At 31.6% G+C, this 23,451-nt stretch overlaps 1 protein-coding gene across 1 annotated transcript in view; it reads left to right on the top strand.

The window, feature by feature from the left end:
* PIP4K (phosphatidylinositol 5-phosphate 4-kinase) overlaps positions 1–15,153 on the top strand; it is a 38,011-nt gene extending 22,858 nt beyond the window's left edge. Inside the window, exons 8-10 of the mRNA XM_035367390.2 lie at positions 1,218–1,331; positions 2,034–2,316; positions 6,580–15,153. Coding sequence (XP_035223281.1) covers positions 1,218–1,331; positions 2,034–2,316; positions 6,580–6,764 — 582 coding nt within the window. The 3' untranslated portion in view covers positions 6,765–15,153. The remainder of the gene's footprint in view (positions 1–1,217; positions 1,332–2,033; positions 2,317–6,579) is intronic.
* Positions 15,154–23,451: the final 8,298 nt, after the last annotated feature.

Raw genomic sequence — 23,451 nt, 5'->3', positions numbered from 1 at the left:
TATTGTAGTGGTGGGGGAGCTGGAAGTATTTTATAGTCTGATCTAAGTGAAGCCCCAAGACATCTATGTTTGGAGTGGGGTGTTGCTGATATTCATTTTCATTTGTTGGCATTACAGGGGGAAGAGAGAAAGAATTAGACTCAGAAGAAGTTAAGTTCAGCTAAATAGCAAATTGCATTCCTTCTTAACTAATTTGATCCAGCTTTTAATTTTTTGCAGGCTGTTATTATTGTGGCTCATATCAAAATTAAATTTTTGATCATGTCAAACAGACTTTCTAATTTTGGAACTGAGCAGGATCTGTAGCAAAATTTTCCAATTAATGAAATTTGAGGAAAAATGTAGAAAATCATAATAAATGAAGATGAGTTTTCCATTGAAATAACATTGCCCCAGTCAGTAGTCAACTAACGGAAAATGAAATCTCTAGTAAAATCCAGAAACTATCGCTACCGATAGTGATGAAAGTGACAGAGATTTTTGAGTATAAGATTTCAGTTGATAGTTTAGAAGGAATTCTTGAGTTACAAGTTACAAGGCTTGCACTTTGTAGCTGAACATGAACTTTTCTATAAAATTAATGAGAAATAATTAGTAAAAAAATGAATTAGTTTAAATAACTTAAAGAAATATTTAATAAAACAAATAAGTATTGAGTCCTTTTTTAAATAAATTTTGATTTCTTTAAAATCATAAATGGTCCATTATTTCACTAAAACTGTTCTATATTTTGAATTTTATGATCTCTGTATTTCATCTTACAAGATTTAAACTGATTATCTGAAAATTCCTGAAATCACCAAAGTCACAAGCAGACCCAGATGACGGACTGTGTGATATATAAGAATCACATCACAAGGATTAATTTTATTATAGTAATCTTTCTGGGATAGAAAACAAGATACGTCTGAATTATATAGGAAATACCACAAATTTTATTTTACATATTTTTTGTTTTGCACTTATGTATAAATGTATATAAGCAGAGCTAGTGCTAGGCATTCTGCCTTCCCCCTCCCTCCAGTGCAGTCTGAGGCTTCTAAATTCTGGTGCCTTTATAAATTTTAATAAAAATATTGTTTCCTGGTGCAACTGCACCAACTTGGTGCCAGTTTTGTGTATATATGTATATGTTTGTATATGTATATATGTAATTCTTTGTATCTGAAGAAAGGAAGTTTATATGTGTGAAGTGATTATTTTTATTGTTTAAATAGGAAAAGGATATCCCGGTATTGAAGGACAATGATTTTGTTAAAGATGGATGCAAAATGTATATTGGATCAGAAGCCAAAGAAAAAATCCTTGATATGTTGAGTGCTGATTCTATGGTATGAATTACTATTTTCATAAAATTCTGTCCCTACCACTGACTATACTAATAAGACCATGTAACAGGAACATAGTTTGAACTGGTTCCAGTCTCAGATAAATGAACTAGGTCTCATATAATTTTCATGATTTTAAATGCATTCAGGGAGATGGTTATCCTTTTTTAGAGACATTAGGTTAATTGGAAAAGCAGGAGTTAGCAAACGCCTTCGCTGGGAATCGAACCACGGACCTCTGTAATACTGGCCCAGCGTGCAGAACCACTATACCACGAAGGCACGTTAGGAAAGCTGGAGAAATATCTTATATACTCCCTTTTTTAAAGGGCGACTAGGGTTTTAGGTAACCTAATCTCCAAATCCTAGGTGTGGAGAATCCTCATCCAACACCCTTTTAGTTCGGGCGCCACTGTAGAGACGTTAGTATTTTTTTAGGAAGCAGGAAGGATGAAAAATTAACGCCTTCGCCGGGAATCGAACCGTGGATCTCTGGAATACCGGTTGCAGGACCACTACACCACAAAGGCACGCTAGGAAAGTGAGAGAAATACCTTATACCTTTAATTAGAAGTACAAATGTAGAATCATTAGTTAAAGGAATAAAATCACTGGCCACATTTTTCAAAATCCTTTCTACATTATTGTATATGCTTTTTTAATACAGTGCTTGCACTTTACTTAAGATTATAAAATGAATTTCAGTTTCTCTCCTCCATGAATTTGATGGACTACTCAGTAGTTGTGGGTATCCATGATTGTGAACGCAGCGAACAGGATGCTTTGGAAAAAGAAAAAGTTGATTCAGATGCAGAAGGTAGTGGTGAAAATGGACCTGGTTCGGAAGAAGATGAAGATTCTGCAGGAAGTGGCATTGGAGGTGCCGCACCTACTCCTCCAGATTCACCACGCGCTAACCGAGAAGTTTCATTAAATGGAGATGGCCTTAATCCTGCTAGAGACATTTATGCAACGCCAAGTTCTGAAAGTGAGCCTAGTTCTATGTAATATGTTTCATTCAATGATTTATAATGTAGATTCTTTACCAGGCTTTGTGCAGTATAGTTTATTCTTTTATTTGCATTAATGCTGTTAAATTGAATAAAGCAGAGTGACCCTGGATACCCTCTGTCTGAAGTCACAGTCTATCATGACTGACAGATATTCCAATTATTTGAAAAATTCATTTAATTGGATTATCTCCCCCCTATAGGTTAAATGCTTACTGTAATGCAATGAAAGAATTTTACTTTTTTATTTACTGAATTTTATTTTAACCGAGATTGTATTTGAAAAAATATATCAAAAAATTTATTAGTTCCATAAACAAAGTATAAAATGAATTTTTGTTTTCTACTAGACTTATTATTTTCTTAAGAGACATATTATTGTTACGGGAAAATAGTGACCTGTCTTGGTGAGTGAGTTGGGAAAAATACTCTACTCATCTTTTCTTGGAGTGATGAAGAAAAATATGTGTGGTGCCTAATTTTAATAGTTATGCAGTTATAATTGGTTCAGAAAAGTTTGTGGTGGATTGGGCTTGAACAATTAAACTCTAATGTCTCTAGTGGTTGCATCAGAAAACGGCATTTATTTAATAAAGTCTGGAATTAAATAAGAAAGATTTTGTCAAAGAAGGGGGGGGGTTAGGGACTTTTAGCTTTTGCTTTGACTGAGTTTAGCAGTAATGAAGAAGAAAAGATAAAAGTGGAGAAACTTATATAAAGGTGTGTAGTTTTTTTTTTTAGATGAAGAACATTATATCAAAGATGACTTGGAAAGACAAAATGATAAAGATTTCTGCCCTACACTGATGAAGCATTTCAGTTTTACCAATATTTAAGAAATGACTGAGCAATAAAGGTTCCTGCCCTACAGTGATAAAGTGTTCCAGTTTTACAGACAATTAAGAAATGACGGAACAGTAACAGTTTCTGTCCAATGGGATAAAGTGTTTCAGTTTGCAGACTTTTAAGGCTGAGAGATAAAGGTCACTGATTGAATCTCTCTGATGGATAACTTTTTTTGTGTTTATGAAGTATTATGAAGAGATATTTCTGACTGATAATTAGCTAGCAGCTTAGAATATTAGCAATTGACTGTTATGAAGTGCGATGTTCTGGGTGAGGTTCCTGTCTTCGAAGTGTAAAAACAAGTCCCATAGAAGTTCAGGCTCTGTGACTGTGAGTGACAAATTTGGAAAATGACCATGTGTAATGTTCGTATCTACGGTGTCAGATACAGAGACTGTTAGGACAGTTTAGTGTGTTGTTGAAAATGATTTTTGATTACCGAAGCCTGCCTGTATAAGTAGTTGTTAACCTCCCTTGCATATAGTGTGGGTAATGCATGAGTGTGAATATGTGAAGATTTCTTAAGGAATTTAGTTCCAGAGTTAGGATAAAGGCTCTTTTTTTTTCCTCCCTCCTCCGGTACATTTATTGTGAATTTAATATGTGGTAATTGGGGAGTTTAAAAAATTATTTACATAGCTAGGGGTTATGTTTTATATGTCTACAGCAGTATGATTCAATTGTGTATCAATTGAACATGAGGTTGCAATTATTGTGGCTGTATTTTAACTGTCAAAATGTTCATTTGACAAAAAAAGGTTAATTATTGTGTTTATTTGCACTTGATTATTCACTAAAACCTATACACAGCATTTGCATGCACTGTGGCAAAGAGGAGAAAAAAAAAAAAAAAAAAAAAAAGCATTCATGAGGCAAAGCAGTATGTCTACAAAATAGTTATGTGCCTCTTTTGGCTGGTGCATAGTTCCAGAGTTGTATATTGAAGCTGAGTTTGTGAATGCATAAGGGGAATAATAGTGCAAAAAATAGTAGAAAAATTTCTCAAGAAACTGTTTCCTGTTTCCACTGTTTCCTGCTTTTGAAATTTTATTGATTAATTCGTCTTAGTAGTGTGCTGCCATTTTGAAAACGCACTCATTTCAGAGCATCAGATTCCAATTGTGCATTGTGATTATCTTATAGAAAAATGTAAAAAAGCATTTCATGATAACAGTATTGTGAAATAAGTTTAGTTGAAGGCAATTAAAATATCTTATCATATACGAAGTGACATGCCTATCATGGGAAAAAAATTATTTCTGACATATGTAGAAACAAATTTTTAGTGGAACTAGATTAAAACATACGGATATTGTATCTCAGGTTCAAGCTGTTAATAAATATTTTGATATTCAAAAGTGTTGTAGATGTGTTACTTGACATTGTTTGTTTCAAAAATGTTACTTTAGAAGGGCTTGATCAAGCTGATAAAGATCTTTTCATGGAAAAAAAGCATCCCAGTAGGTAATTTCAATGGCTTTCAAAGTGAGAATTGTGCCACTATAATAGGTACTAAGAGTGGGTCAAGTTTTTGCTAAAAAGGATGCACCACCATCATTTAACATGAAAATGTGTTTGGCTTTCTTTTGCATTTTGTGCTAGTCAGTCAGTCCAAGTACTTCCATCACATCTTCATGGAGAATACCATGTGGGGAATTCCACATTAATTCCCCCATGTGGAGAATCCATACACCTGGAATATAACCCATGGAGTATTCAACGACTTTTCTGCTTAGTCACTTGTGGGCATCCCATAGCAGTGTAATAAAAATTAGTATTGAACAGTGAAATTTGTTAGTTCTTTATTTTCAGTCTGTATCAAAAATGGACGGTGGAGGGAATATTTGTAGTGCAATGATCACAAAAGAAAGTAAACATATGTTGCTGTTTTTAGGATATGTGCTGGAGAAAATAAACTCTCTGAATACCGAATTTCAATCTGAGGATTTCAAATTGCATTGACTTCATTCTATAGCTTCAACTGAATATAAAAATAGTGTTAGTTTTTTCATAAAAGCTAAAATCATTACTTTGTGCAGGCTGGTTTAAGAAATGCAATAAATTCATTAAACCTGTGAATAAAATATACTAGAGACTGTTGTAGACCGTATTAAATTCAGCACCACTTAATGACAGTAAAAGCAGGTTTAAAAGCAAACATTTGAAATTTTCTGTTGAACTAAGTATGGAAATTAAAAAGAGACTTCCTCTAAATGATGATGAAATTGTTGCCATTCTCGGTGTTCATTAGCCAGTACAGGTACATGATCATGCCAAATGACCATTCTCAATTTTACATTTAATAGTGTCATTTTTCTTGCCTTGTGTCTGAAGACAAACTAAATTTACATGATGAATGGACATTATTTCATTTAAATCAATATTTAGAGTAAACCATATAGCAACAAACGCCACAAATTCACTTACGAACTGCGAAACAGCAGCTAACAGCAAAACAGGCATTAAATAGATCTAATCCAAATTGCTATATATGGAAACCTACATTAAAACTGGTAAAAGTAGTCATGCAAGGAACTTGTCATAAAAGATATGAAGAATGTTTTAAAAAATATGTATTAAAAATATCCTGAATAGAATGAAAATTCTGATTACAACTAAATGAAAGAAATTTATGGAAGTTAAGTTTTATCTTATTTGCATTGCTATATTATATAGTGAAAACTAGGCTTTTTTCTGAGTTTAATTTCAAGTTTAATTTTTTTTTTTTTTTTTTAAATATGTTAGTGGGAGTCTTGTTGTAATGGGTATTATTGCAAGTACATTTTTGTGGCCATGTTTTTAGAATATTAGACTAAAATTCCATAAGATAAATGAAATTACACACTTTGTAAACCAACTTGTCAGCTGACATTATTTAATATGATTTTTGTGCCAGCTGATGAATGGCTGGTTGACATCACTTAGTATGATTTTTTTAAAGATGTATGAATGTTTAAAAAGTTTTTTGGCTAACTTATTTTCAAGCACATTCTTGTTGCCCTTTTATTTCTGAGCCCCCCCCCCATTATCTATAAGATTATCTTTTGGATCCTTCACCCTTACTCTGTAAAACCTCTCTGGATCTTCTAAACATTTACCCGCAGGAAATTATACCCACACATGAAAAGTATTCTGTATTGCAAAAGCTGGTTTCTTTAGACTTTTTTCAAAATTCAAATTTTTCTAAAATTACAACTTTTGTAAATTGGTGGTTAATATTCATGCTGTTCTAAATTATTGATTTAGTTGTACTGCTAAAATTATGTATTTTTTCATATAATGTTTTGGTGAATTAACAGTTATTGTATTTGGAATAATGTTAAATAGGCAGTTTATTATTTTCATGTACAAATTTTGGTAACTCTGCAAGAATTCAAGTGTTATCTAAATTGCAGGTGCCCCAAAGAAAGAAATTTATTTCTTAGCATTAGTTGATGTTTTAACTCATTATGGTATGAAAAAGAGGACAGCACAGGCAGCCAAAGCAGTTAAACATGGAACCAATGCAGAAATCTCTACGGTTCACCCTGAGCAATATGCAAAAAGGCTTGTTGATTTCATAGCAAAAGCAATGGAATAGAGGTGTACAACCTAGAATATGACTGTTAAATCTATTATAGTATTTAATGATGTGCCATTCCATAATATGGATTGCAAAACACTGTGTATATTGTGGCATTGTAGAATTACCTGGTGATTAAATTATGAGGTTAGTTGCCTACCATCTTGGAGTTACCTCAGTACATCACCAGGTTGCATGAGCCAATGTTCTTTTGTATTCCTGTATGTGATTATTTGTTTTGAATTGTTTGAGTGTTTGTTAAAATACTTGTATATCTTTTATTTTTCTTTTTTGAGTGAATTTTTCTAGTTTATTTTCTCCATTGTATCTGTTTTTACCTGATGCAAATAAGTGTAGCACTATTTAACATACAGTATTGCTTGTGTTATTAAATCTGTGAGGTAATACTGTCTGTTTTATTTTCTCCAGAATGTTTTAATCTTTGTAACATATATGTACACATTTTTGTTCTCAAGTAAATGAAATTCTTTCAGCACTTAATAAAAATTTTACTATAAATATGCCCATGCTTAAGAATTAAAATATCAGGCGAAAATATTGACTAAGTTTAAAAGTGATAAATATTTTAGTGCTGGTTATTTAATTAAAAAAAAATATTTCAAAAGTTCATCGAGTTTTCCATCTTTAAAAAAATAGAAATACTAAAAAATCTCCTGTAAACTTTTTATCAAGTATATCTTTTATTTTATTAGTGTACAGTTAAACCTCATTAAAAGGTCACACTTAGGACCAGAAAATATGACTTATTATTTAGAGTTGCCTGTAATCTGTAGTTATAAAAGTAGACTTTTTCGGTGTAAAAGAGAAAACTATATATTAAAAAAATAAATGAATAAAACAAAATTACAAATTCTATCCCTTATTAAATATTAAAAATATGTTTTAACTCATTTATATCAAGGAACAATATAAGAAATTAGCACCATGTGATTATGAATAAAAAAATATAATTGAACCTCCCTATAGGAAATACTCATGGGACCATGGTTTTGTCCATTATCATGGAGTATCTGCTAAATGGGAGTGCATTGGTCTTCTGCTTTGAAGGTCTCAGTTACTGAGAACTGCCCATTAATGGAGGTTTAAGCGTATTTTGAAACTGATGTTTGATTTGTTAGCTACTGATACTTGCACTAAATTTGCTGCAAACATTTATGGTCTTCTGATATTTTTTCTTCAGTAGTTTACATAGATTTCTTAACAATGTCCAAATGCTCCAAAAACAACCTTTTTTGGTTGTTGCTTTTTGAAAAATTTCCTTGCAATCACTTTCAGAAATTTCATATTCACTAAATTTCTTCCCCAAGCAATAAAACGTTGACTATTTTGGGGGAAATTTGCTAAGTCTAGAAAAATTTGAATAAGTTTATTTCCTAATTGGCAATTAAGTAATGGGATTATAATGAGAGCTACTGTGGAATTTGGAAAACATGTATATTTTCTTAGGGAAATAAAGTAGCTCATATTCTTTTGCCGTCTTCCTTGGCAAATTGCAACTGATTTGATAGTTAGAACATATATTATTGTTCATAGTTAGATTCAAGTTATGTGAAGGTTGTTCATATCTGGAAGAAAAAAAAAATAGATGGAAAAGAACTTGTTTTTCATCCAGAGAGGGGGAAAAATATATTTTCTTCACACCATGTATTTGAATGTGACCTGATAGTGGGCATCAGCATATCAAAAGTGGCATCATAACCAGTATACATTTCATGGAAATGAAATATAAATTTGTCAGTATTTAAAAAAAAAGAAAAAGAAAAAACTGATCCTCATAAATGGAATGACATTATCTTTTTGATGAGGCTGACTGTACCTGTTATGGCAAAACTAACTTTTGTCTCATGTTTAAACTTTACCACTCAAAAGGACATTATTTAATGCTAAAAAAGAATATAATGTATGTGTATTTTCATTGGAAATTTGGTATGATCTTATTATATTTTGTCATTTTTATGTACATCATACATAATTACAGCTCAAATTGGATATATTTTTCTTAATGCTTAAAAAAATTTTCTTTATTGGATAAGTAAATCAAAATATTTTCAAAGTGTATTTAGTTCCTAAAATGTTAGTCTTTTTTTAATGTAAATTGTTTGTTTTCAGAGCTTAATTTTATTTTACCACTTGTTTATGGCCTTTTGTGCAATTGAAATTCATCATACTTCCCATAATATTCTAAAAAATAGATGTAATCAGTTGTAGACTTAACAATGCATAATTATTTCCTTCTAAAAATTGCTTTTTGAAAATTTTATCAGTAATGTTAGTATGCTGTGCTTTTAACACAAAATAAACATTTAAATTTATAATAAATAACTAATAAAAGCTTAAATGTTTATTTAATAATTATTTTTTTCATGCTCCATACTGGAGCTGATGTAAAAGGCTGATTGTTGATTTAAATTCTGAACAGTAATTGTATTTAATATTTTGTATATAAGTTTTATATTAATTTATTTGTTTCAAGATATATATTTCATTAATTAGGAAATAATATTAGTAAATTTTATTACTTGAGATAAATTCTATAGTTTCTTTTGCTTCATGAAGAAAATTTGTAAAAATAATGTAATTTTCATAACTGAATTAAGCATTTACTGTATAAAAGATGTATTTGATCGTTCTCAGATTCATGTATTGTGAATTGGATATATATTTTTAAAACATGGTTTAAAATACCTTAAAGGAAATAACTTCTTGTCATAATTATGCAATCAATGTTTCTACCTTCTGTTGTAGAAAAATATCTGCACAGTGCCTTGTAAAGCTCATACAAAAAGAAATGTGTGATTTTAATTTGATTTTTTAGAAATATATTTTGACATGTCATTGTGATCATGAAATAGCTCAGAAATAAGAAGATATTTAATGTCCCCTCCCCCCAAAAAAGTTTTTTCAAAGCACATAAATTAAGAATGCATATTAGTATTGAGATCTATGTCCACTTACGCACAGAATCTGTTCTTTCTGAGCCAGGGGATCTATTTTAATTTTTATTTTACTAATTTTTAGCTTCTTGTTCATTTCTTTTTCCTTTTCTTCTCTTTTTTTTTTTTTTTTTTTTTTTTTTTTAAATAAAACTGTAGGTAACAGTATTTTAAAATGCATATTTTTGCTTTCACTGGTACTGCAGTGTATTATTCATTCACGAATAAAAAATGTGACTTTTTTTTTAAAATTTTTATTTATTAAAAAAATTACGTAGATTCAATTTTTTTCAATATTACACAATTTAAAATTTGTGTGTTCATCTTAAATGATTGCTTGATTATGTTCTGTTGATAGTTTGACTACCATATCAAGAACTTTCAATTAAATATTTCAATTTGAAGCTGTCATCATGAATTCATAATATTTTTGTATCAAATATTAATGCAATTTTAGTGGTAGAACTTAGGTAAGCATATACCACTCCAAAAGCAATTTAGGTAGATTGTGTCGTGTATGAATATGTAGATAAGTTAGCAAAAAATTTAAACCATTGATAAAACTAAAAACATTGTAAAAGATATGTGCAGGCAGAAATATTATGTCATCTTCTTGGTTATTTTAATTTAGATAGTTTCAAGTTGTTTTGTTTTAGACTTTCATACGGGTGGGGGGGGGGAGAAATCAAGATTATGAATATTCAAACTCTTTATTACATAATTCTTATAGTAAATTTAAAAAAATAACTCTTCAAAAAGGAAAACTATTGGTTTATTTGAAATAATTCTGACTTTCTGTCTAATTAATGTAAACACTTGAAAATATTTTATTTTTAATGTAAAAGTATACCACAGATTGTTTCATCAGTCTTCAGCTATGTTTTATACCTTTGTCAGCTCTTAATTAATAGATATATGTGTTATTTTTTAATCTATGATAATTTTTAGCTGTAATTATGACATAGGAACAAAAGACAAAAGCAAAATGTATATTATTAACAAAATAGCTATTATTGAGTGCTAATTTTGCCAATCTGTAAAACATTTTGAAAGTTAATAATTATACTGATAAAACTTGATGTAATTACAAGTCAAAGCTTTTCAAAATTTTGCTGAGAACTAAAAAAGTAAAAGTATATATATATATATATATATATATATATACTTTTTTAGTTCTCGGTAATATATATATATATACATTTTTTTTTCATTTATATGTTGAGAAAGATTGCTTATCAAAAATATTTGCTTACAATATATTTGTCTTTCATATACATTTAACTATGAAACAGTGCCTAAGGTATTGTTCTTTAAGTATAAAAACTTTATAAATAAGTAAGTTTCCACTATATGACTGAAGATTTCCCAGCTTTCACCTTAAATGCATTTCTTCTATTTTTTCTTTCTCTCGCTGAGTTTGTAAAACATGCTGAACTGTCACTACTTTCCCCCTCTTAAGTTTGAATAATCTATATATGCTTATAAAACTAAAAACATGTTTTGCTTGAATTTATAATCCCCCCTTCTTTTAAAAAAAGTCTGAATTTTTTATCTATTAGTCTTTAAAACAACATCTATAACTCTGTGTGACTAAGAAGCAGATTTTGCCATTCTTTACATTTTTTAAAATTAAGTTATTTACTATCTTCCCTTCCTTGTTAAATATATCATTTATATTTTATATCACTGAAGGAAAATATACATCTAGATTGCTTAATAGAGAATTCTAAATGTTGAATGAATACAAGTAATTTGTGTAATAGCAATAGCAGAATTTAGGTGTAATATATTAAATTCTTAATTATAGCCGAAAAGTTTTGAAATTGTGATGCAGTGTGAAAAGCTTGTAATAATTTTAATGTACTTTTTAGGTATGTTTGCATTAAGAACTTGTAAATTGCTCTTTAAAGTGTCTCTCCTTCCCTTATTTTTTGAGGGGGGGGAGAGAAATAGCCTGTTACCTTTCTGCCTTATTTAAATTATTTTCTGCATTAATGGAAACAAAACAACTGTTGTTATGTCCCTTAAATGTGTCAAATGATGTATTTGAATATAAGTTAAAATAATTTAGGTGTAAAAAATCACCTTAACTATGCATTAGATTTGCTATTTTAACTATGCAATGCTATATTTAATAGTTTAAAAAGTGCAATTTTTAAGATCGATCATGTGTGAAATTGTAATCTTTTTATTGTTGTATGCATTATATTATAAAAATATTTTAATATTATATGAGCTATTTTATAAATAAGTGAACTTGTTGATTGTGATTCCGGTAGTGGGTTTTATTTGATTTAGTCTCGTGTTTTTGAAGCAACAATCGCAGAGATACACAATTCCTGAAACTCCTTTTCTGTAAAAAGTTCTTCTGTTTGGCTGTGATGCTATGAAGGAATTGTATTTTGCTTTTTATCATGTAATGATCAATTGTCCTTGATTTTCTTTCTCAAACAGTTATAACTGTGACACTTTTTAGCAGCCAGTAGATGAGGATAGGGCTGCAGTTATCAAGAAAAGAATCAATAAAATCTTTCCAACTGGCCTTGAGCATGAAAGAGTTCAATGGTGATGGAAACTATTGCTGCATTCATTCACATTTGAGGATCAAATATGAATGAATGCAGCAATAGTTTCCATTTGAGGATCAAATGTGAATGAATGCAGCAATAGCAATTTGAGGCTTGTGAATTAAATAGATGACTAACCATTCACAGCAAGCAAATGTATCAATAAATGCAATTGATTTTTCTTCATATATCAAAACTGCAGGTTCAGTCCACTTATTTATCAGACATTCTTTAAACAGTATTATTCTTTTTATGACAGCATTCTTGTCCCTATGGATGTAATTAGATGTATAATAGAAGTAATACTTCCCTTAACAACTAACACTTTAAGGAGAAAATGTCTGCAGGCAGATTTTTCTGATTTGGATATATGCAAATTTTGCTGCTATGCATGACATTATGTGGAAGAAAAAAAAGGTGTTGTCTTTTCTGCTGAGAAAGAGTAGTTATGCCTAAACAATCTATGCATGAAATTTTGAGTCATCAGTGTTTTGTATTCCTTATGTAAATGTCTATTGCTCTCTTGTGATATATGCTGTATATATTAAGCTTAGGAAGTTAGTTTCATGTTTTATGTACAAAAATTTGTTAATTGGCCAACTTCTATTAGACAGTTTTTTGATTGCAAGGTGTCCCTATAAATTTGGACATATTTAAAAAAGTTGTATAAAATCAACAAAGTGATGTATTGTGCACTCACAGTGTTGCTATTGCAAGTTTCTACCTGGGGAATCTTAAAAATTCATGAAAAGTAAGCGAAATGAAAATTGGTATAAAAAACTAATCCCAGGAAATGGAAAGAGAACAATAAAAACTAATTTTTTCCATAAAGCTAGGGAAAAATAGATCCAACTTTTGTCGAATTATAAAAAAAAAAAAAAAAAAAAAAAAAAATTTATATAGTATGCAGTAAATAAAAACTACTTTACATAAAATGAAAACAAGAGAATAGTAATTGTAATCTCTCTCTCTCTCTCTCTTTTTTTTTTTTTCTGTGTGTGTATAGAAGATGTTTATCCGCTTCATATTGGATACAGTTTTATCAATCCTTGTCTGTTTTCTCAACTGGCATGTGAACTGTTGTTCATGCTTCCGTTCAGAAGGCTCAGGTGCTGGGCACTTCAGCAGGCTCCTAGGCTGGGACAGCCACATCCTGTGCAGAATTCATTGTAGATAGGCATATCTTTCCTGGCATAACATATTGGAGAGTATAATTGAGGAAGAATGAATTTTTCCTCAAGAGAATTCAGTGGTTGTTGTATCATGGCATAGGTAAAGATAAGCAATTCCGAACGATAGTCAATTCATGAGCCTTGCGTACATACAAATCGTAAAGTCAGAACGTCCGTCAAGAGAGATAAGCGTAACAGTTACTGCTTCGACATCCGGCGCTCAAATGAGTGAGAAACAGGTAGCAGGGCAGGTCCATGGCTGGATGGGAGGAGCTACTGGTCATGTGATCCAATGGGTGTCCTGGAAAGAGAGTGCATTTTCTTGCTCGACAGGCATTGGTGTGGGCAAATTTTAAAGTTTTAACTTAGGTGAAATCCTGAGTACATTTATTTGATATAATAAAAAGAAAGTTATCAAGATACAATACAATAATGAGAAGTAAAGGGATCCTGGACTGAAATAAGTTGGCCTAATTTTAATGCGTTCTGAACTAAGTATTAAAATAAGATATATACAAGGTGTTGGTGAAATGAATTAGTGATTCTTATTCTGAAAGACAGATGGCGACACATGAGCGTGTGCTTTTAAGAGTTGCATACGGAAATGAAACCGTTCAATTACTTCTGTCTTCAGATATATAATTGTCCTCCCTCCCCAAAAATATAGCCAAGAAACCATTACTGTATGTGGTTTCACTTTGTAATAAACAACTATAGTAATAAATTATTCTTTTTTTTTCTCCCCAGTATACTTCAATTCTAAGCTCTTCAGGTATGCTTTGAAGCATTTAATGTCAAGAATGGTGCATATTGTTGCAATAATAATGGTGCAGTATTACCCTATAAATTTGACTAAATTTGTGGTTATTTATATTGGGGGGGGGTATTAGCCTCTGTAAGAAGTCTTTAGGTGCATAATACTCAAATTTATGGGACACTCTGTATATTCTTTCATTTTATTGTTTTATGCAACAAGTTTATTCTTATTATGCAGTTGTTTATGAAATGTAGATAGATAACAAATAAATTAAATATTTAGTGATACTTTCCTAGCAATCAGTGGTAATTTAAGAAGCAACAAATCCAAAATTCAAATGTTGTTATTTTAGAAATATTTCATAATTATAAATTACTGTTTATCTGAAATTGAACACTTGTAGTCTAATTGTATACTACTTGTTGATTATTGTAGTAATTCTCTGTAAGAAAGGACTTATTCCACTAATATTCATTGCAGATTTAGTGTAAATGTCTTGGTACAGATGTTTGTATGTGATTTTGTATTATAATCTATTTTTTGAAATTGATTGTTTTGTGAAAATATACATAGACAACATTAGTGTCTTTTTTACATTTTGCACATAATTTTTTTACAGTGTCATATTAAATATGTACTAGTGGCTCTGAATGAAATGTTGGAGTTTTCATTTTACAGATGGTTTAAATATACAGAATTGAGTAATATTTAAAACATTTTTGGTAAAAATTTAATAGTGATTGTTTCACTTTTTGTTGTTGTCTGTTGATGTTTTTAATATTCTTCCATTAAAGTTCTGTAATATTTAGCCTGCTTTTGTGAGATTATATTATCACACAGCAGTTACTGTACATAAAAAGTATTGCATATTGGAATTGGCAAAATTTTGAAACTTATCACGATCAGTGTTACTTTGTGAAATATTTTAATGCAATAAATGTGTTTGGTGTGGTTTTATATGGAGTTTATTTTGCTTTTCAAATATGATTTTCAAGCATTTAAATTTCTTCATTTCAGAAGTGATGTATTTTTTTATCATGAATTACTGTTTTTATAAACTACCTTATTTGCAAACATTTGGCTTTTAAATTTCTTCTTATTTCTCAGAGGAAAAAAAAAAAAAAAAAAAAAAATACTCTTTTAAATATACAGTGGAGTCTCAGGCTACAAATGCCTTTTGTAACGAACAAATCATTTCATAAAATGGTTTCAGGTAATGAAGTATATGTTGCTACAAATGATTTTCAGATGTGCTCTAATGTGGATTAACATTCAGATACTTTTAAAAACATCATTTTAATAACTTAACTCATTAGCAAAGCTTGGTAACAAGGGTCTTATGTGATCATGAATTCACCTCGGAGAAAATTATGGGCAAAGTCTTTGGGGGTTTTGACACAGGAATTTTTGTGATCCATGATAGAAGACTTGAAGGAATTACTAGAGGATCACAAACATGAGCTTCACACAGAAGAGTTGCAACAACTTCAGAAACAGGATGTAAGGTATTTTCTCCCTCCTTCCAGCATGCCTTTGTGGTGTAAAGGTTAACACACTCGACACGTATTCGAGTCCCGGGGAGGGCATTTCTTATTTTTTATGTCTCTTGCTTCAAAAATAATAACCTAATGATAATAATAGTGGGCCTGAAATAAAAAAAAAAAAAAAAAAAAAAAAAAAGGTGGTGGATGATGATTCTTCACTACCAAGATTTGGTCTCCTAATCCGCAGTCGCCCTTTAAAAGGGATAAGGTATTTTCTCCCTCCTTTCTGCACGCCTTCGTGGTGTAACGGTAGCACACTCGGCGCGTATTTGAGAGGTTCCGACGAGGGCATTGCAAATTTCCTCACTTCTCCAGCATCAAAATAATCCATAATCATCTCCATAAGCATTAAAAGGTAAGTGATTATGGAGGAAATGTCTTCTGAAGATGATGATAATAGTCTGTTGATCTGTATAATTTGTGCAAAATGGAGCAAGATGCAGTTTCATAAGCAATATCACCTCATAAGAGGAAAACGGCAAAATCGTGAAGAAAACAGAAGTAAAGAATAAATATAGGAATTGATAGCAGTTGATATAAAATCTGCAATTTTATACTAGCTGTAACGTTTGAATAAATTAAATGCTGTTTAATAAAAAAATTAAAAAAAAGGTGAGTTATTTTAAAATGTATATTGAACATTATGATTATTTGCCTATTTTAATAAAAATATATAAATTAAAGGCGAAAAATTTAAATCAGCTGTAGTTTGGCTTCATAGCTAGAAGAAAAGCTGATGCGTCATCTTATAAAACATATAAAATAATCAGGAATCTGGAATAAATAAAAAATTAATTTTAGATGTGCATCCTTTAAAGCAGTTGACTGTTTTAATTTTTTATGATGATTTTTAAGTAACTACATAAGCTAAAAAATTAATAATGAATAAAAATCACATTTAAATGTGAAAAGTCGATATATGAATATACATGCCTAAATAAAATCACGAACTTAATTTTATCAAGACGCCAATTTTTTTTTTTTTTTTTTCCAAACAAGCCATTGCCCTTAGGGGGCTCACATAAGTGAAGCAGTCCCAAGGTATCAATCACCCTTGAATCCTTCAGTTCCTTTCAGGGAATCACCCTTGAAGTAAGACGGGATCACGATCCCAGATCCCTAGTTATCGTTTCCTTTTCCCCTGTTCTTATCTTTTACTTTTGTAATTTTTTTATCCCTAATAGTTCTTCATTTTTGGAGATTGGGGCTCGATCTCGAACGGTGTTACATATCTGTTTGTAGCTTTTCACGGAGAGGAAACTGCCAACGCTTTTGCTGTGCGTTGAGTCCCGTAAGGCTGGACAGGAGAGTTAGGGTACTGTCACCAATCGTTGCCCTCCCTAAATATAAATTTTTAGCCAAGGCCCGAATAATTGTTTTGGCCTTTACTTCTGATTGAAACGGGTTGCACGTAGCTGTTTCCGCTAGCAAAATTTGAGCAATATCTGTACTTTAAAGACTCGGAACACGAGTCGCCCGTGTCCGTCCAGCAATCGCTGGATCATGAAGGCTCCATCACGACAATGCGCCGAGCCACATCGCCATTGCTGTCATGGACTTCCTGACCAAACATCGCATCACACAGCTTCCCAAGTCACTCTACAGCCCAGATATCGCTCCTTTAGATTTCTTCCATTTCCCCTGATTGAAAAGAGTCATGAAAAGGGTGGCACGACTGGAAGTGCTGTGTTGATGCAGAAGGGGTATACAGTAAGACCCCGCTTAACGCTGTTTCGTTTAGCGCTGTTTCGGTTTAGCGCTCTTTTATTTCAACCCGGGGATTCCACGAAATCGCTCGCAGCATACGGGGATTCCCCGAAATATTATGCAGCGATAGGTTTCAAATACATATCCGAAAGAGTGTACTTGTATTTCTTGTTTGGTGCGGTATTGTACAGACATATTTTGAAGGGGTAAATGTGGAAGATGTCGAAGAAATAATTCAAGAAGCAGCGGCTAGTCTTTCTAATGATGAGCTCAAGGAATTAACTGAACAAGAAGAAAACAAAAATGTCGACAGCAGTGATTCAGAAGAAGAGCAAAAAGAACTTTCGATGGCGTTTGTCTACCATAACTGAAATAATGGATCAATTCATTGAAAATGATCCGAATTTTGACAGGAGCTCAAAAGTAAGGCGTGGTGTTAGAGATGCTCTATCCGTTTATGAAGAACTTTTAAGAGAACAACGCAAAAGAAAAAGGCAAACAACATTAGATGCTTTTGTCACAAAAAGGCAGAACACTGAAAACGCGGAAGGCTAACTAAATATGACTGACTTAGAATTTTATTATTTTTTTTTTTTTAAGAATATTCGTTTTGTTATTTATATTTTGTTTTTATTTTTGCAAGAAATAATAATGTGGTATTAATTTGGGCTTTAAGAAATAAATGTTTGGTTTTATTTTTATTAAAAAAACATACTTTTTAAATTTAATACCTAACCAATTTCCTAGCCATCTTCCCCTAACCCCAATATTTACATGTAAAGATAGCCTCGTTTAGCGCTGTTTCGCATTACGCTCTACTTTGATGGAACGTATCCCCCGCGTTAAGCGGGGTCTTACTGTATTTTGAAAACTGTCAAGTCGATCTGTCAAAATTGTGAAAATATTCTTTTAAAAAAATCACTCCTACTTTCCGGACAAACCCTGTACATTCCTGTAAATGCAGATGAGGTGAAATCAACTGATTGTGTTGAAACAGCACTTGTAATTGGTGACCACATGGAGGGCAGACTTTTAAAAGACGCCTGCTTAGTAAACGTGATCAGTTCTAAGCTCTGAATTTAATAGCTGTATAGTATAATGCGTTTTTGTTCGTATCTTAGCTATGTCGGAGAAGTTTACACAGATTCATAGAACACTTAAAAGCTTCAGAAACATTTTCTAACACGCACAACCCTGTAGTCATTCAAGTTCTAATGCTAAAATTAAAGGAGGTGTGGACGTCAGATTCTGTACTGCTGTGTTCCTGGACATGTAGAGATAAAGGAAGTATGCATTGACACATCATAGCTAAATTCGCGTTTGATTTGCGCAGCCGCTTTTTCAGAGTTAGAGATATCCCATATCCGCAAAATCATTAAGGAAAAAATTGGAAACAGTTGCATTATATGGGATGTTCATGTCCAGGTGTAAAACCTCTAGTGGAATACTGGAAGATAGTGAGAAATCGGAAGGAGGAAGTCTTTTTAACTGACTTTATATACATAGTTAAGTGAAGCATCAACAACCTTAAAACATCAGGAGGCTTCACGGAAATATGTTGAACTCTGTATCAGTCTTCTTGTTTTTAAGGCATGCAATGGAACTTTTCAAAGTATGACTTGGTCCTTTTTCTTGGTAAAGTTTCACTCTTTAAAAGTCATCAGGGTATAGAAACGGAATTTGTCCTGTAAATATCAGACCTAAAATTTTCGCTTGATAGTAAGTCGAATTGATTTTAATATTTTTCCCCCCACTCTCCTTATTTTTAATTTTCCATTGTAAGAGATTCCTGCGATAATCATAAACCCCTTGCTTAAATTTTTTTTTTCTTTTTGAATTGATGGAACCAGATGAATACATTTTTTCTTCTCATCTTCGATAATAACAAACCTTTCTTTTATTGCAGTCATTTAGATAAACTTAATACTTCATCGAGGGTAACAATGCATTTCTATTTATCTCCTGCTGAATAGTTTTTGTACAGAGTTCTACAAATTGGTTTGTGCTGAGCCGTATGCCTAGGCAATAGCTTGTGAACATTACAGTTGTAGCTTTTTTAAGGCGTAAATCTTGGTTTATTATTTTATTTATTGTTGCTACAGATGTATTTAAAGACTTTGGAACTGATTTCTGCGGCGACAGATTCTCTTTTGTTTGTTTTCTTTTGTTGTAACTTTAGAAACAGTACCTACCTTTTTCAGGTATTCGTTTGGAGACTTATTTCCATATAGAAATAATGACTGGCAGTTTTTCCCTTTACGATTATTGATGTTGCTTATTTTACACATGGAAATTTTAATACCACGCATTTCACAATATTTTTCAGTTATGCAATAGGCATACTTTTCTTCGGAAAACGCAAAAGCATATCTTTCAAACCACAGCTTGTTTACATACGATATTTTAAAAGAAGGATAAATTTAAATGATGCAGCTGATGATATTTTTATTGTTTCAAATAATAAGCTGTTTTCAGAAATTTTTGCTTCAAAACATTTGCTTAATTTTAATTATTTATCGAAATTGCTCTAAAAATGTATAAACGCCTGCGGTTTAAAATGAAGCGTACTTTTATGTAGTTGTTGCTTGTGAGAATACCTTAGCTTGCGCCCTTGGCTGCTGTTTATTAACTTGGGCTTGAAGCTGGCCTTGTAGTGGATCATATGTGTTGAGATTATTAAGCAAAGCAGCTGCGTTATATTTTATCAAAACCTGAATACACAAGCCTTAATAGATAAATATATGATGAACATCTATAAAGAAATTAGTATCTATGATGTCATAATGTGTAAATCCAATACTGAGATAAAAAGAGTTTTTTTGGCTTTCTTGTTCTGCCATGTTTATCATGATGTTTAATTTTTTTTAATCCTATATTTGAGCAATATTTCAGTAACATAAATGATTGATTCATTAGAATCCACTGCTTAAAGTTGGAAACAGCTAAGGCACTACTTGTGGTAGCTGAAAGAATTACAGTATCACAGAACTATGAAAATTCTTTGAATAAAATTGTTCAAAAAACATACAGTCGAAAATTATTTGAAAAAAATCTTATTTGTACACCACATGACTTCCTTTGCACGGAATATTAAATTCTACGCATTTTTTGCTGCATTTCATTTAAACTTATTTCATCGGAGATAAAGTTCTTCAATTAATTCAGTTCTCACTTCGCGGTGCAAGGCAAAAATACACAAAAACCTCAAAATATCTTTATCAAAAATTGAAAAATATAACCAAATACAGTTAAAATAATTAAAAACAATTTACATGATTAAATGCCCGATCTCTGGCGGCGGGAGGTAAGTGGGACACACAATACCTATCGCTTAGCTTTATATATATCTTTCAAGCAGCCTTCTGCCTACTGTTGTGGCTGATACTTTCCCTGTAAAGGAAATAAGTACTAATCTAAGCTGAGATGGAGTTGCAGTCCTGTTGTGACGTGCATTAAGTTGCAAATACCGGTCACCTGTAAAAGTGAGCTGCTAAAGCAAAGAAAGTCTATATTCTTCAGCCAAAGAATACATATTCTTTGGCTGAAGGCTTCAAGCTTCTGAACCAGTAGTTACAATTTAGTTCTCCGACAGCGTCGCTAACAGTTTTTCAAGTGAAATTAGAACGACACCATTCAACACTTTTCAGTTCTGGGTCAAAATAAAGCATTCATAATTTGTCCATAGTTACAATACAATTATTAAGTAACACATCTTTTTCTAATCGCTGATAATAATACATTTTGTACATGGCCATTCAACGCATAGCATACGTTTTGCATGCAGTTGCTCGATGAAAATGCAATGAACACTTGATGCAGATAATCGAGTTTTCCAAAGCAGTCTATATACATCACATGTTGTGATTGGTCTCAAAGCCCGCAAGCTTTATCGACATTGTTAAGATCAGAGACTGTTGTTGGAAAGCCTCTTTGTGGATCTATCTGCTTCATTCTTCTTGCATTAAATTTGTGCACCAATAAATAATTTCATACAACGGAGAAAAGTGTCCGTTGTTGGACAGCATGTGTTTGTTGTCATTTGCTCAGCAACACATTGAGTTTTATGAATTTCTTAAGTCTGTAGATGGAAAACTATCATGTCTAACCTCATGGTTCATTTTACAATTAAAAAATATTGATTGGATGTTCTGGTTGCTCAAAATCCCGCATTTACTTTAACATAAGTGCATTTTTCACACTTACATACAGTAGATTTGGTGTCAACATGTAGGAAACTTCTAAAAAGGCTATTATACGTCATGCAGAAAATACATATTATCAGTGTGCCCAACAATGGCCGAGGGAACAGTTACGCTAGGAGCTGGAGATTTCGCTCGTGAATGGATTGATTGCCCCGAGTTTTCGCGATTTTGTGTAACGTAAATATAAACCATTTGTTTCAAGCTGCCAAAAAGTTAGCTCTCCCTCAGGTAGATAGTCCTCATGCGCTTTGCATTCAGTGACTTTTGTATTCAGGTAATTTAATTTAACTTCACTAAAAATACTGCAGACTTCCAGTTGTTTTAAAACATATACCGTTTCTGTTTGTAATATAGTCAATTATTATGATGTTTCCAAAAATTTTGCTTTACTTTTATTTATTTATTGTTTTTAAGAACTTATAAGGTATTTCTCCCTATCTGAAAATAGATAACGATAAGACAATACAGACAAAGAAAAAAGTGAAAAACGTTTCGACGCATTCTTTTTATATATTTTTTATAATTCATTTTTCTTGCTTTGCACGTGACGCTGTCATTTCGTCTGTTACTTATTTAAAATTTTCACATTGTTCTATGTCTTAAAATTAGAAATTAAAGTTAATACTCATGAGGTCCCACAAAATTTTTGTAAATATTATAGGGTCCTAGGAGTCTCAAAAATATCTCGGTGATAAAAAGGGGTCGCGACTGAAAAAAGTTTAAGAAATCCTGATCTAGTGAAATAAAGTTCACAACAATTAGCATTGCTAATAGTTAATAGTTAGGCTTATCCATAAAAAGTTAGTAGTTAGCACTTAAGTATGCTGCTTATCAAGTCAAATAAATAGCTAAATAAGAACAATTTTCAACGTCTCTTATTTATGAATTGATCTTTATTTTAATCATATAAAATCTTAAAATTTGAATCATTTTTTTTTAATTTATGAATTGATATTTTATTTTATAATTTGAATTTATATTTTCTTTTCTTTTTTTCCGAAATATCTATTATTATAATTACTTTTTCAATGGATGTTGTCAATAAAGATAGATCAATAAAAATGCAAGTGTTTGTAATATTTCAGAAAACAATTCAAGCACATCTTAACCAAATTAACTGAGCAATGATGTTGTTTAACCCTTTGCGGCAGTGTGTCCGGTCTGGACACACTTAAAAATTTCCTTCTGTGCACACAGAAAAATTGAATGAAAAAGGATTTATAGGTAACTATAGGTTACTCTGGACCTTCTTTATTTATAGTAGATGGCAGCTCAACACAAACCAGTCCATATATTTTAGCCATGTTTAGTTTTTTAAGACCCTCATTTTTCAAAGAAATCTTCCAGATTTTTTTCAGGGTATAAAAGGAAATGTTTGAAAAGAAATTTCTATGTTATTTCTTTGGCTGTATGCTAATCTCTTTATTCTGTATTAGTTTTAAATTTTTACCTTGAAATCTTGCCTAAAATCAAACGGCGAACCCTAGGTGTGCCCAGAACGAGCTCACCGATAATCTAGGACAACGGAGAGTATTCTTTGTTTCTCCGCATCTCATCGGTCAGTTCATTGACAACAATGCTCGTTTCAGCACTCTTTTCAAAGCTCTATTCAATCAGTTGCCCACTTTGGGCACACCCACAGAATTAAAACGATAAGCGCTATCTTCACAAAATTTTACATGTGTACTCCTCTAGGCCTAATTAGACTGCCTATCTTTTTTTTTTTTTTTTTAAATCAAAACTCCGACTTTAAAAGGTAGCGTGCCGGAAAGGGTTAAGTGATATGGTGGAATCAATAAAAA

The sequence above is a fragment of the Stegodyphus dumicola genome, chromosome 4 (genome assembly GCF_044657685.1).
Source record: "Stegodyphus dumicola isolate Sdum_Otavi_A_Nest chromosome 4, ASM4465768v1".
NCBI classification, from domain to species: domain Eukaryota; kingdom Metazoa; phylum Arthropoda; class Arachnida; order Araneae; family Eresidae; genus Stegodyphus; species Stegodyphus dumicola.
This window is presented reverse-complemented; position numbering and strand designations above follow the sequence as displayed.